Genomic DNA, 13,835 nt, shown 5'->3' with positions numbered 1-13,835 from the left:
CTGTTCAATATATGAATTTATATTCATTTTTCACACTTTCACTGACCATTAAATTACACAAATTAACTGTACTATTATACATAAACCAACTTACAGTGTTTAATGGAGCACTTCTATATAATATGTCTTCTTCTAACATTTCCATATCTCCTTGTTGTTGTTGAATGCCAAAAAGCTGTCCAGTTCTAGGAATGTATTGTATCCACACTGTAGAAAACACTTCTCTGCTCACATCACAATCTGTGGTTTATACCCCCATCCTTCTTTACCACAAATCATCTGCGTTCCTCCACAGTCATTGGCATTCACTGAAAATGTCCCACCCTGTGAGAAAGGGCAAATATTTACTCATACATTTCTTACATTGTAGTGTCTAGTGTTGGTTCTGTGTTTATAGAATATCATGAATTTAAGTACAGGAGTTTAACTTTTGTTTACTTTTGGCCGTTTGCTTTTTACATAATGATTTGAGGCATTCAGTGTCTTTCAGCCTTTTTCCCCCTACTGCCTCCTCAATCATTTGTGTTTTTTATCTCTATATCATCAGGTTTGGGAAAACATTTGACCATTTGGCTCTATTCACATGCTGCTGGCTCGGTTTCACACAGTGGTTTGAAAACGTTTGTCTTTTTCTCTGGCACCTACATTTGTAAGAAGATGTTTCTTGAGACTGGGAGGAAATGTTTTTCTGTGCTACTGTGCAAAAAGCACAGTGGAACAAAACAGCTCAGTGCTTAACCTGCATTTGATCTTTCAGTGTAGGCAAATTTAATAGGTCATAAACAATAGCAAACTCTGAACAACCAATCAGAGCTTTCATCTATTGACACCAAATTTCTGCAGAATGGGTGGACTTGCTACAGAATGTAGTTTTGGTTTTGCCTTTTTTACATAGTGAATACACAACACTGACAACAAAACACAAGCTCGACAACCCAGAGGTTCCAAAAATACTGTGCGTAACGTAAAATTATTGCCACAGAGAAAGATAGATAGAAAGGGGAAATGAGAGGGAAAAAGGACAATAAAAGGGCAATGTGATGAAACATTAGCACACATGCTATTTAGATGAATCCCAAAGGCCAACAAAAGACAAACAGCCAGTTTTAGAATTGCATTAAAGCCATACTTTTATTCAGTAGTGAACCTCATAAGATACACCATTTCAGCAACACAGTTCTCTATTGGCCACCTCATGTGCTTATGTCATCATTTTATCTCTATGTAGATTTTTGGTTGGTCCCCTCCATTGTGTGGGTGTTTATTTATTAAAATCAAGGCTTCAGTCAATTCATATTCAACTTCAATTAAAATGAAATTTTAATATATATTTACAAAAAACTTATTCCTCTACTTAAATCATTAATTAAATGCATTCATATGAAAAAGGTATTTAAAAGCTGGACAACTTGATAATCAAATTGAAAATGAATTGAACCAAGGCTCGTCAGATACACTAAAAACATAAATATACAACAAACTGAGCAGTAGGCACAAAGAGGCTTCGACCATGAGTCATGAGTAAATACTATATAATACCGATTTATCACTGACATATCAACCTGGATTATAGTAAAAGCAAGTATAAATTAATACACATAAATTATAGTATCATCAACATACTGTATAAACTTACAGAGATCCTAGAAGAGAAAGGTTATTGTGTGTCATCACCTGTTGCATTGCCAGCAAGTGCTAACCCGTTGTCTTAACCCTCTGTGGGTAATGATTTATGTCTGACATTTCTGTTGGACACAGAAAATTCAGTGATTTTTTCCACAACATTAACAGTTGTGGTTCTGTACAGCTCCAAGGCCGAAGCACGACACTAATCCTGTTAGAACACTGTAAATGAATGTAGAAACAGTTTTTTGAGGCACTGAGGATAGAAGTGCCTGATTCAAATTTCACGTTTATCAACAGTAAGTCACAGTGGGTTAGTGATAAGATCGTCCTGTTTATTCCAGCCACAGTGAATAGGTAGTTTGCATTCAGATAAAATAAAACTTCTATAGCGGCAAAGGAAATTATATCATGTAAACACTATTATGTAGCCTCGACTAAAGGACAAAGATAAATGCAGCCAGGCATGCTAACTTTCACTGACCATACATTGCCTCACGAAGAAAATCAAACTCCTGATAGACACAAAAACAGCTGCTACAATTCTTGCAACATATAGGGGCAGTGGCCTTTGACACAGGGTAATTTAAAACCAAACAGAAATAACCATTTTCAACAAAAATAAAACAATGTGAAACCAATTCCAATGAGAGTTTGTGGGCAGAGAGCAGTTCTACCATAGTACCACTTCTCTGTACGTATGAACCACTGATTAGTCATCTTGATAACCAAAGTTGGTTTAAAACAAACTGGATTAGACCTTTTCATAAAGATTTTAAGGTCCTCAACAGAGCTGCTTCAAGACATTTCAGTAAGAGGCTGATGTGAAAAGTATTGTTCTTTGACACATAATAGGCAGCTGGTTAAAGACTATACAGGACTATCCCCAGTATTTCCACTAAAATATATGTATCAAACATGATGTATACAATAAAAATAATGTGCTATCAAAAGGGAATACCACACTGGTGTCATTGCTGTTAACCTTCTCCTTACTGAAGCTTTATAAGTTGCCCTGCTTCTTTGGTTGTTAGGTTGAGGTAAAAACCCATAATGTTTAAAAACCTGACATGCTTTCAATCAGAGTAGCACTTTAACCGATTAAAGAGAACTTGTAAAAAAAGTGAATAAATTCCTGATACGGGACAATCCAGTCAGTTACATTGCTTATCACAGTCATCTGTTATCGATTGCATTTTTTATTCTCAGTGAATAAGCCCTGACTCTATGAACTATAAGAAACACTAAATGCTGTCACTGTCCCTTTAAGTTGAAACCTGCTATTGTAGCTGCATACAGCTGACAGTCAGAAAGGAATGTGCTTTGGCTGTCATCAGAAAACGTTGGTCACTTCCACAGTTTCTGAATTATAGTCATTAGCCTTGGCTCTACCTTAGCAGTCCTGTCCACGTGACTGCTGCACTCCTGAAAAATTACTAATGTTGGACAGATGCAAGGTAGAGGGACTTTTACCTATTTAAGGCTACTAATGTATGAATACAATGAAAAGAATGAAAATGTCATTTAAAAAAATGGCTTATGGAAATATAATCTCTAAACACGAAAACACATAAAAACAAGTTACTAAACATAATTTTCCAATAGACAAATAAAGCACATTTATATTTGGTCAATTCGAAAAGTGTCAAATATCTATGAGAAAACAACAAAAATATGTACCTGCAGAGTAACAATATCTCTCATAGCAATACTGGACAACATATGAAAAAAAAAAAACATATTCATTCCTCAAAAAACAAAAAATCTTCAATTCAGCAAAGAAAGCATACAGAAAACGAAATGTAACAATGAAAACAGAGCAAATATGACCTCAAAAACACATAAGAGTTACAATTTTTGTAGGCCTTTTGTAATACTAATCCCAAATGTGGTACCGTTTCTAATGACAGCATTTAAAATGTGTTAAGGCTATTCATATTGTATGTTTCTTCTTTGATGTTGTTAAGCTGAGCTGGGACAGTTCAGGCAGTGGCTCTGCTAAACGGGACAATCGATTTGTCTGTAATGCAGAACAAAGTCCAGCCCAGTGTGGTTCAGCTTAGAGAAGTAATGTGGGTCTAAAGGCACAATGTACTTTTTCACCATTTCAGTTGTGAGCCATTCCTTTCTTGAAATTTAGGATGTGTATTTCATGTCTAACCCCCTCCCTGTAATGGAATGATAGGAATGTATTTTGTTCTCTTATGACCTCTTCTTCACAAACACTGAACATATATAGAGATCTGACAGGGCAGCAAAGGAAAAGATGAAAGAAAAAAACTGGAAGGAGCACTGCAGGAAAACAGAGGTGCTTGACTTCAAACTTCAAACTCAAAGAGGAATCATCTTTAGTTTTTTATAGATCCGTTTTCAGTCCTGATTGGGAGGAGACAAATGCCATTTTAAGTCCTTATTGGTCTGTTCAGGCGTAGAACTCCTTGGTAGGTGCTTTCTGATACTGTGTTGAAGAAATTTTGGTGTCTCCTAGGTCATAGCTACCTTCGTCCTTCTTCTTCATGCGGTAGGCGAGGAGGAGGAGGAGGAAAACGGCACAGAGGAATCCAACCACTCCACATGCTATCACCGCTGGAGAGGGCATAAGGAAGCATCAAATTAGATTTTTTTGACAGTGTCCCAAAGTTGCTGCAAATGTTTCACATTATGTGGCTCTGAACTGAAAACTATTTTAAGTAAATTCTAGACAAAGTAAATCAAATTAGTTGATTTTTAGCAATACGATTATTTTAATAAATTAAAATTTCAAAATTCTAACTTGGCATCCACAGTAAACTACCTACTTGCAAATTTTACAACACAAAAACCTTTATTTGTTTAGTCTTCAGATACTCAAAATCTCAGTGAATTGCTCCACTAAACCAGACATGGGTGGACAATAAAGATGCAGTAAAGCCTGGTGGAAATCCGTCTTACCTGCCAGCACTTCTGTTCTCTCCCACAAGTTCTCTGAGGTCACCTCTTCGGGAGGTTCTATCTCATATATTCTGCTGCCTCTGCCATCCTTGCCCACATTTTCATTTTTATCCACTTTGGAGTCTTCATCTCCAATATTTTTGGTTGTCGAGACGTCCCACATGTCCAGACTGTTGTCCTCGTCTGTTTCTTTTGTTGTGCTGATGTCTATGCTGAATTTGGTTTGCGTGGTTTCACTGGGAGGCATGAGGGTGGTACTCTGTGTAAACCAGTCAGCTGTTGGGTCAACACCTGCCACCTGGAGGAATATATACATTAGTTAAGCTCTTAGTTTTTGAAGTTTTATTATTGCATGTTGCAGAAAATAGAAGATATTTCTAAGCAGTCCCACTTCATAACAACTCTCACCTCACCATATATCAAAATGTATACAATGGCTGTATTCTTGTGAGGTCTTTGAGGTTGGAAATCACCAGTGTAATTGGATATAAGTCTGGAGATCATACCCAGACATTCCTTGAATATCTGATCACACCATTTGTAAGTCTAAGATTATCTTGGGAAAGTTGAGAAAATTTTTCTAACTTTGAGATAAAGATTTGTATTCAAGTAAAAGCAGTATTCTACCTCTTCATTCCTGCTGTCCTGAGTGTTCTCTGTGTCCTTCACTGTGGTTGTTGGATCCTGGCTGTCTGCTGGTGGGTTGTGAGGAGAGTCTGCTGTTGGCTGTGGTTGACTTGGAACCATTTCTTTGGAGACAGTGGTTCTGGACAAGTTGAGGAACCTTATGAGTCTCTCCTCGTGGTCTGACAAGTCGTTGAAAGCTGAGAGGGAGGAAACAATCAACACAAAGCACAATGGTTGATTCCAGACCAGAAGTTTGGCACCGAGTTGGAGCAGTCCAAAGAAAACCATGTATATCCATTTTGTTGATTTAGATTTTTTTAAGATAAACTGAAGTATTAAATATGTATTAATGAGTTGAGAAACTTCTCCTACTTTATAAGGTTAATCAAGTATTAAATAAAAAAATCCATAGGTTTATCTGAAAAAATAATTATCACAAATCATTCTTTCTCAGCTCATGAAAAGTTGATATTTGGAGATACATGTTTTTTGTATCACAGTGATGCAAGGTCTAAATGTGTTCCTAAGGTTGATAATTAACCACATTTAATGTGTAGGAGGAATGCAATCTGTGAGTTTTATAGCATAACCAAATTTACCAAACCACATTTCCTCTAATACTGTTATCCCGCTGAATGTTCTGAATGTTACTGCACATTACTCACTGTGGGCATAAAAGTGAATCACTGACAATAAAGGCAGAGAGCCATCTGACATCTGTGCGCTTGCAATAAAACCTCACCTGCTTAACTCAACATCACCTCAGGACAAACATCTGGTGCACTGTGAGTGAGTGCTTCTGGGTCTGAACATACAGACATGCGTGTCTACAGTTTGTCTATTGCTCATTTGTCTGACATGTGTAACTCAGTGGATAGATAATAGAGATGGAAACATGCCCTGAGACGAGGAAAATATTTGTAAAACTGCCAGTAAGGACTGTTGAAGTCATAATTTGAAAAATCAGTTGTAAAAAAACTGTTTTACACAGTGTCTCAATTTTTTGAGTGAGGTTTCACATGATTTATTTTCATTTTCAGTTAATACTACTTAACAAAAAAATCACCATGTATTTGTGTATGTGTAGATTTTTTAAAAGATCTAATACAAAGAATTGTGAAGTTGCAAACATAACCAAGACGGTGGTCTCCTTACCGTAGTCTCCAGATCCAGAGCCTGAGCCGTCATCTTCACCATCTTCGTCATCTATAGGGACGTCACCTGACGTTCGGCCCTCGATGTAAAGGTCATCTGTTGGGGAGAAGGGTGACTGTGAGGAGACGAAGAGCTGGAAAAGAAAGGACAAAATTACAAATATAACTATTGGAGCAGGAGAGAAACACTAACAAAGACAGAAAAGGAGACACATAGATCTCCTTTATTCACATTTGAAGAATTCCTTCCACTAATCAAAAACATGTGAACTTCTCTACAGTTTAGGAGTAAGACAATACCTCTGACAACCAATGACCTACACTGGCCAAATATGCCAGAGTGTTCACTGGCGTATGCAAGTTAAACCACAGTGGGTATTGTATCCATACTGTAGCATGTTCAGTAGACGGACGCTGGTTTCGTGTTCATTTCATTTGCTGTGGCAGTCATTTGTGATGTTAAACAGAGCCAGAAAGCAGAAGTGTGTTTATGAGGAGGAGGGACAGATAGAGCAGCTTCAAAGACAAGTGGACACACACATGGAAAAAGACAAAACCTGTTTCATATGTAAGATTTAGCTCAGGAAACCTCCCACTTACTCAAACCCCACACAAGGGAGTGTGATGAAAACCAAAACCCTGCTTGTCTCATCATCTGAAGCTTAGTCTGAGAAAAGAAACCAGGCCAAAGAGATGAGGTACTTAAATAGGAGACAGTATTCATTAGCTTGTTTAAATATGACTGTCTCTGTCTGAAGCAGAATAAAACAAGCTATAAAAGTGTGAAAGAAACTGCTCAAGCAGACTTTAAACACATGAATTGAAGAAAGCAACCTGATAATGAGTCTAAAACACAAAAAGAGAGGAAAGGCTCAGCAGATGTTGGTAGTAAGACAGCGACACACACACACACACACACACACACACACACACACACACACACACACACACACACGCACACGCACACGCACACACACACACACACACACACACACACGGATGAATATGGCCCATTGAGACCTGAAGTATGTCTGGTATGTGTACTATGCTTCCACTAACACAGGTGCTGAGAGAGAGAGAGAAAGGAGAGAGAAAGGAGGGAGAAAGGAAGGGAAGGAGAGAGACAGGGACAGTACTGTATGTTTCTCGTAAAACAGGTGCTGGTGACACAGGAGAAGACGAGTGGGGAGGTGTACTGCTCAAATTTTTAGTGCAATGAATATTCAAACATGAGGGAAGAAAAGGGGACAATCTGTTTTTGACAAACCAGTCTTCTCGTTCCAATACTAGCTTTGAGTAGCATACATTTGGTCATTTAGGCAAAAGTGTCATCAAAAGGCAACAAACAAAACCCAAGTTATGCTGATGGTAAATACTAAATACTGATACTGCATACTAATGCAGATGAACCCACTTCACATTATAATCACAATTGCTTCATTCTAAGTAGATGAACAAACGACATTTGGTTGGTGGTGTTTCCAACAGTTTAAACTTGCCCATCGTTACTACGGGATAGGGAAGTCAGCAAATGGGAATATAACTTTTAAATGTTACCTCATCTCTGAACATTTGCCTCAGTCATGTCAGATTTTTATCAGTGATGGCGATTGTTTAATGGTGTGTTCATCACCAGCGAAGTGAGTTTGACCGCAGGATTATTTGTGTTTATTCCTATACCTGGACCCATCGTTTATTCACCCCAAACAGCTGGATTACTTTACTGTAGCCTTCATTAGGCAAAAGCTAGCGCACATTGGCACAATAAGGGTGTGTGTGTGAGTGTGTTCAAATTCAGGTCAACCTCTCACTGAATTCAGCACTCAAGAGAGACTCTGGTTCTGTCTCTTCTTTTTCTGATCAGAGCAGAATCGGATGCGAGTCTGGTTATTTATTCCACCAGAAGGTCTGGCATGTTGCAATATTCACAACACACCCAAAGACGAGCAGCATGATGTAATTCGTCCTATCAGTGTAGCCATCTAGGTGGCCACATAACTTTATGGTTCATTCACAAAGCGCTGATTCCTTATCGATGAGGTTATGTGAAGGAAACAGAAGTAAGAAGATAAAAATTTCCACAATCTCTATGAAAGGTCTCTGAAAAGGACATTGTGGGCACCTTCAAAATCAATCACAATCTCAGATCTTCAGATCGCCCACCTTTAGCAACATGAATAGCCTACTTACTTACTTTCTCAATTAACTACTACAGATAAAGGCTCAGGACAGACTCTCCAGCTCAATTTCCTTTGTGACTTCTGAGATACCTGATTTTTATTTGAGCCAACTGAGATGTAACATGAGAAAACCCATCATGAGACAAACCAGATGTTGTGTTCACATTGTGGTGGTAAAGGCCAAAGAGAAAACCATTAACATCCATTTTCAAAAGACACCAGAGTCTTAGAATGCCAGGGCTGACTAAAATAGCAGACATGGCTCTCACATTCTTGCTGTCTTCAACCAGGGATTACAAAAGCAGATGCTGCGCTTGTCAAAACTAAGCAAATGGACATCCTCGCACAAAACTGGAACTGCTGCTCCAGGCATACACATGTGATGCTCATAATGCATTCCCCATATGTTTTGCTAATACACTGTCTAAACCTATTTGTGTGGATGAGCAAATAGAGTTTAAGCTGAGAGCTGTCTTTATCAATAGTAAGACCAATAGTAACAGTTCCAGGTTGGACATCATTGGTTTTGGTTGTCTGCCGTCTTTGATAGCTCATAGAGCAACTCATGCTCATGACTAATAAGGATATATTCCAATAAAGAAATATGACAATATGGCAGATGTATGCCCAATTATAGATGAATAATTTTCAAATACTTGGATGAAAGTCCATAAATTATCATGTTGAATTGAATTGAATTATTATATAGCCCCACTGTGATATGAGTAAGGGCTGCAGCAAACAGTCATACTCATTATTGATCTACCGATTCTTTTTTATTAATCATTTAGGTAATAAAATAAAATGGTGAAAAATATAAATCGGAAATCACAAGCTCAAGGTGAGCTTCAGATTTCTTGTTATATCCCTATGAACTCAAACACATTCAGTTTACAGTAAAAATTAAACAGAGAAAAGTCCTTAAATTTCAGAATCTGAGAACATCAAACAACTGCAGAAAGAATAATTTTCTGTTGATTTACCATCTGATTTATCGACTATGTGTCAATTCAACTGTCCCCAAACACATGTTCAAGCACCATAACATCCAAAATGAAACACAAGGGCAAAATAAAAATCAGCTATCACTTTCTTTGTCCATACCCCTTGCTGGGAAGAAGTTATGCATTACTGAAAGACTTGACTGAGTCACTTGGAGTTTACGCACATCTGGAAAACATACATATGTACATAGCTCACACACACATATACACAGACCGTATATAACCATCTGGTATCCTTGTGCTTTGTCCAAGTGAAGACAGTTTTCTGGAAACAGCCTGGTCGCAATGATAAAACACTAGAGACATGCAATAAAGAAGCTGTATGAGAAAATTATTAAATCTAATAATCAACACATCCATATTTTTTTGTGTCGCTGGATTGAAAGTTATTACAGTCAAATATTTCCCCAATGAGCTGGAGGTCAATGATAATGAGGGAGCAGTTGGGCCAAGAGTGAGGTTGTGCAACAGCCATAAGTACACAGCAGAGCTGTCATCGCCATCTAGATAGCAGCCACACAACGCTGTGTTTGAGGGGGCGTATGTTTGACCAAGGCTAGGACTCATAAAATGTCTGACTCCTCAATGTCAAATGTATCTGTTCAGTTGTTTAAAAGCAGTTATAGTCTCCAAAGGCTTCACAAAAGCAAGATTATTTGACGATAAAAGAAACAGGAGACTATTCAGGGTAAATAATATATTTTACATTTTTGTTACAACTCTGTAGGTCTGAACAGAGAAAGACATTGGTTTAAACAATGTTTCCAAATTTCTAAGAGTAATACTAACAGCCAGAGAGTGACACAATATCTACTTTTGTCTCACACACAGAGGATATTGAGATATGTATCACAGTAATGTGAATCTGCTGACCCCAGATTAAAGATCCTAGTCTACACTATTTGGCAAAAGATACGATTTTCATCAGTTAAGAGGCGTATAATATTAAAAACTCTGGTGGAGCAAAGACAGTCCCCTCATCACCAATATGTGGTGAAAACCTCACTGGTATTTCCCACTGTAAAAAACCTAGTTAGCTCTGGTTTTACGACTCATTCAGGTCTGGTGACAGTGGTGTGAAAATCCCTCAAGGACATGTTGAGATTGAGAGTAAGACATACAAACAAGTCACATAAACATATCACAGAAATAGTCCAGCAGTAGATGCTGTCAGACAGGATGTGTCCAGTCTTGCCTACGTGTTGAAAACTATGTTGTGACTAATATGCTGTGACTAATACCAAGCTACTGATAAACTGGGAGCACATGAAACTTGAGGTAGACCACACTGTATACCAATCCTTCACAGCTGGATATGTCAACCCCAATCATGGATTATCATTTATCTTTTATTGTGATTTGATCCTGTGGGTCATGTGATTAAATCAGGAGCACTATGACAGTAATCATTAAAATGATAATGAGCGCAGGGGGTCACACTCTCCTCCTGCCTACTCTTGAAAACTGCGTGCATCCCACGCAGTTACATGCCTGTCTGGACTAGTCCAGCAGGACTCACTGTGAGTCATCCATCCAGAAAATGACACCACTACCGGCTCACAAAGTGTCACAGGCTGAGAGCTACTTTCAACATTCATCTTTGAGATAGATGCAACATCACTGACTGACTAACCAGTAATTCAACAGCCACACTCAGAGAAAGAGACAGTTTGAATATATGCCGTAACCCATCACGCCCAGCAATTTAGGACTGGAGTCTGTGTATTAGTGGTATAAAGTAAAGGGGAATCAGTGGATGTGTGGAACAGAGTATGACACACAGGAAAGATGACAAAAGTACAATTTTAGCAGCTATAAAGTTATTTTTTGTTTATAAGACATGATGTTCTCAGATTAAAACTCATGTGGCCTTTAGAGAGAAATAAATCACATTAAACTGTATTCATTTCCTCTTCGTCTCCACAGCTCTTTCAACATTTAGCCAAAGTTTGCTGCCTTGTCAGTTCCAGCTACACATATCCAACAGTAAGGGCTCTGATTTCAGCTCTCTGCCTTTCACAATATACAGCCCATAAATCATAAATATCATGCATTTCTGGAGAGGTGGCGACGTTCCCTGGCCTAGCATTTGGGATTTTTACAGTCAATAAATCATCCAACTGGGATATTTTTGCGCTTGTGACAATGTACAGAGCGCTGCTTTGGCCTGTCATTTCCAGGTGTTTTCCAGCTTTACAACAAACACACACACACACACACACACATGCACACTCCACACATACACACACCCAGGAAGGGAAGGGGAAATACAGAGAGAAATTAGTCTAGTTTGTGACTTGTCGGGTCAGGCTGAAGGATTTTATCATTCTTGGTGTGTGTGTGTGTTTTTTAAAACCCAGTTAAATATTCATACTTTTCTGTTACAGAATTTCATTTAGTGAATAATGGCATTCTAAAACTTGACCCAAGCCCCGTGTGGGAGAGAAATCCAGGCAGGGTTTGGAGGTTTGGGTTTAAATGTCAAAGTTGTGAGCCAGAAGCTGAACAGACTTTGGCCCTGTGTGAACTTGACACCAACTGGACGCCTGAACTTGGTTGAATACACAGTCTGTGGGTGAATATCAGTAAATCAGCATTAGTCCGCACAACAACGTATCTCTTATGTAAATACTGTTGGTTCCTGGAAGATAACATTTCATTATGCTAAAAAAAAAAAAAAAAAAACACACACAAAAAAACTGCTGTGCCTATTTTCATGTTGTTCATTTTTATTCCACACTTTGCATAAGACGACCAGGTGGACCAATTAGGGAAGGTAAGCTAACGAAATGAACGAATTTAATACCTTATAACATCACGTTTAAGGCATTTAAAACATTTCTCCATTGACTTATGGGGAGCACAAACAGAAAGAAGTGGCAGCTGAACAAAACCAAACGTTATGGAGGGTTTACATTTTCTAAACGTGTCTTGACGGCGAATTGGTGCCTTTTCTAGGAATACCAGAAGGGCAAGAAAGTCAATACTATCGAGTCAAACAAAATTTCAGGCTTTACACAGCGACATTTGTTGGATAATTAAACAGCAATTAAAGCCACTTACTTTTTCACTGATAAACCCAGTCGCCAGGCCGACGAGGAACAACAACCGTAGATTCCTCATCTTAACTTCCAGAGAGAAACGGTAGTTGTAAATAAAAAAATATATGTGAAGAGAGAATACAAACTAAATACTACACACTCAAAGACACAATTATGTCGTTCCGTGTATTCCTCGACGCGTTTTAGCTGTTGTTTTCAGGCTACTTTTGTTAAATCTCAGCACTTCGACGGTCGGCTCCTGGTCGCGTTGTGATGTGGAGTTCCTCTGGAAAAGTTGTTTGGACTGGCAGTACAGCGTGGCTCCGCGGTGACGTCAGCACGGCGTGACGTTCATTCAAGAAGGTAGGCTCACATGGCCGGGGGCGTTTCCACCGTTTCCATGGACACACGGGGAGACGTGTGTGAGAAAGGAAACAAATATGGACTTTTAAGGACTGTGAGGGGGGAAACTAGGCCTATTTAATGGATGGAAACGTTTTTTCAGAAAGTCATTTATTCACACTGCTTACATCCACTTTGGAAAGTCAACTAGCTTAAACTAACTTAGCACCTCTTGAAACAGTTTATTTTTTGGTAAACTTCTCAAATAATGGGTAGGTGAACTGCCTTATGAACACCCATACAAGTATGTGAAAATGCAAATGCAGATGATGGGTGTTTTAATTTTTACTCAAAAACACATTCTAAGTCTAAGTCTAATGTAAGTGGAAAATTATAATGCTATTGTGAAATTACATTTTGGGATTTTCGAGTTTACATTATCATTTTAATAAAGTCTCCTATGGGCTTATATACTACCCACTAAAAACAGCTTTTTACCTGGTAATAACTGTAGGTTGGTAAGTAGCTGAAACACTTTGGGATGTTAGGGCATGCCCATCAAATCATGCCCATATATATATATATATATATAAATGACAGTGCCGATTCTCATTTTTGTGTCTAGACATACCCCATTATGGAAACCTCTGTGGTGGGGAAAGAAAAACTAACCAGGCTATACTGCAATGCAAGAAGTGAGGCCTCTTATCTGAAAAAGATAATTTAGGTTCTTGAAACACTGAAGAAAATGGTAAATGATCACATTTAGAGCACTGGCAAAGAGCAATGTGTTATAGCTCTGTAGTAGAACAAAATCATGTTTTTTCTACCTAGATGTGGCAGTGTTTTATTAAGAAATAATTTTCAAATATATACAATTCAATACATTTACACAATATCCCAAACTGTTCATATTGTGGGACTGACAAGGGT

General features: G+C 38.3%; 1 protein-coding gene across 1 annotated transcript; it reads right to left on the bottom strand.

Annotated features, from left to right (window-relative positions):
- Positions 1–1,104: 1,104 nt before the first annotated feature.
- On the bottom strand, positions 1,105–12,866 carry LOC141012568 (uncharacterized). The gene is made up of 5 exons (XM_073486075.1): positions 12,583–12,866; positions 6,337–6,469; positions 5,182–5,378; positions 4,555–4,852; positions 1,105–4,209 (listed from the first exon to the last, which is right to left on the bottom strand). Exons 1-5 carry the CDS (start codon positions 12,640–12,642, stop codon positions 4,046–4,048), a joined length of 852 nt encoding a protein of 283 aa, XP_073342176.1. The 5' UTR covers positions 12,643–12,866; the 3' UTR covers positions 1,105–4,045.
- Between the last annotated feature and the right edge of the window lie 969 nt (positions 12,867–13,835).

The sequence above is a fragment of the Pagrus major genome, chromosome 17 (assembly GCF_040436345.1).
Source record: "Pagrus major chromosome 17, Pma_NU_1.0".
In the NCBI taxonomy this organism is placed as follows: Eukaryota; Metazoa; Chordata; class Actinopteri; order Spariformes; family Sparidae; genus Pagrus; species Pagrus major.
The sequence above is the reverse complement of the archived record's forward strand: the minus strand, read 5'-3'. Positions and strand labels throughout refer to the sequence as shown.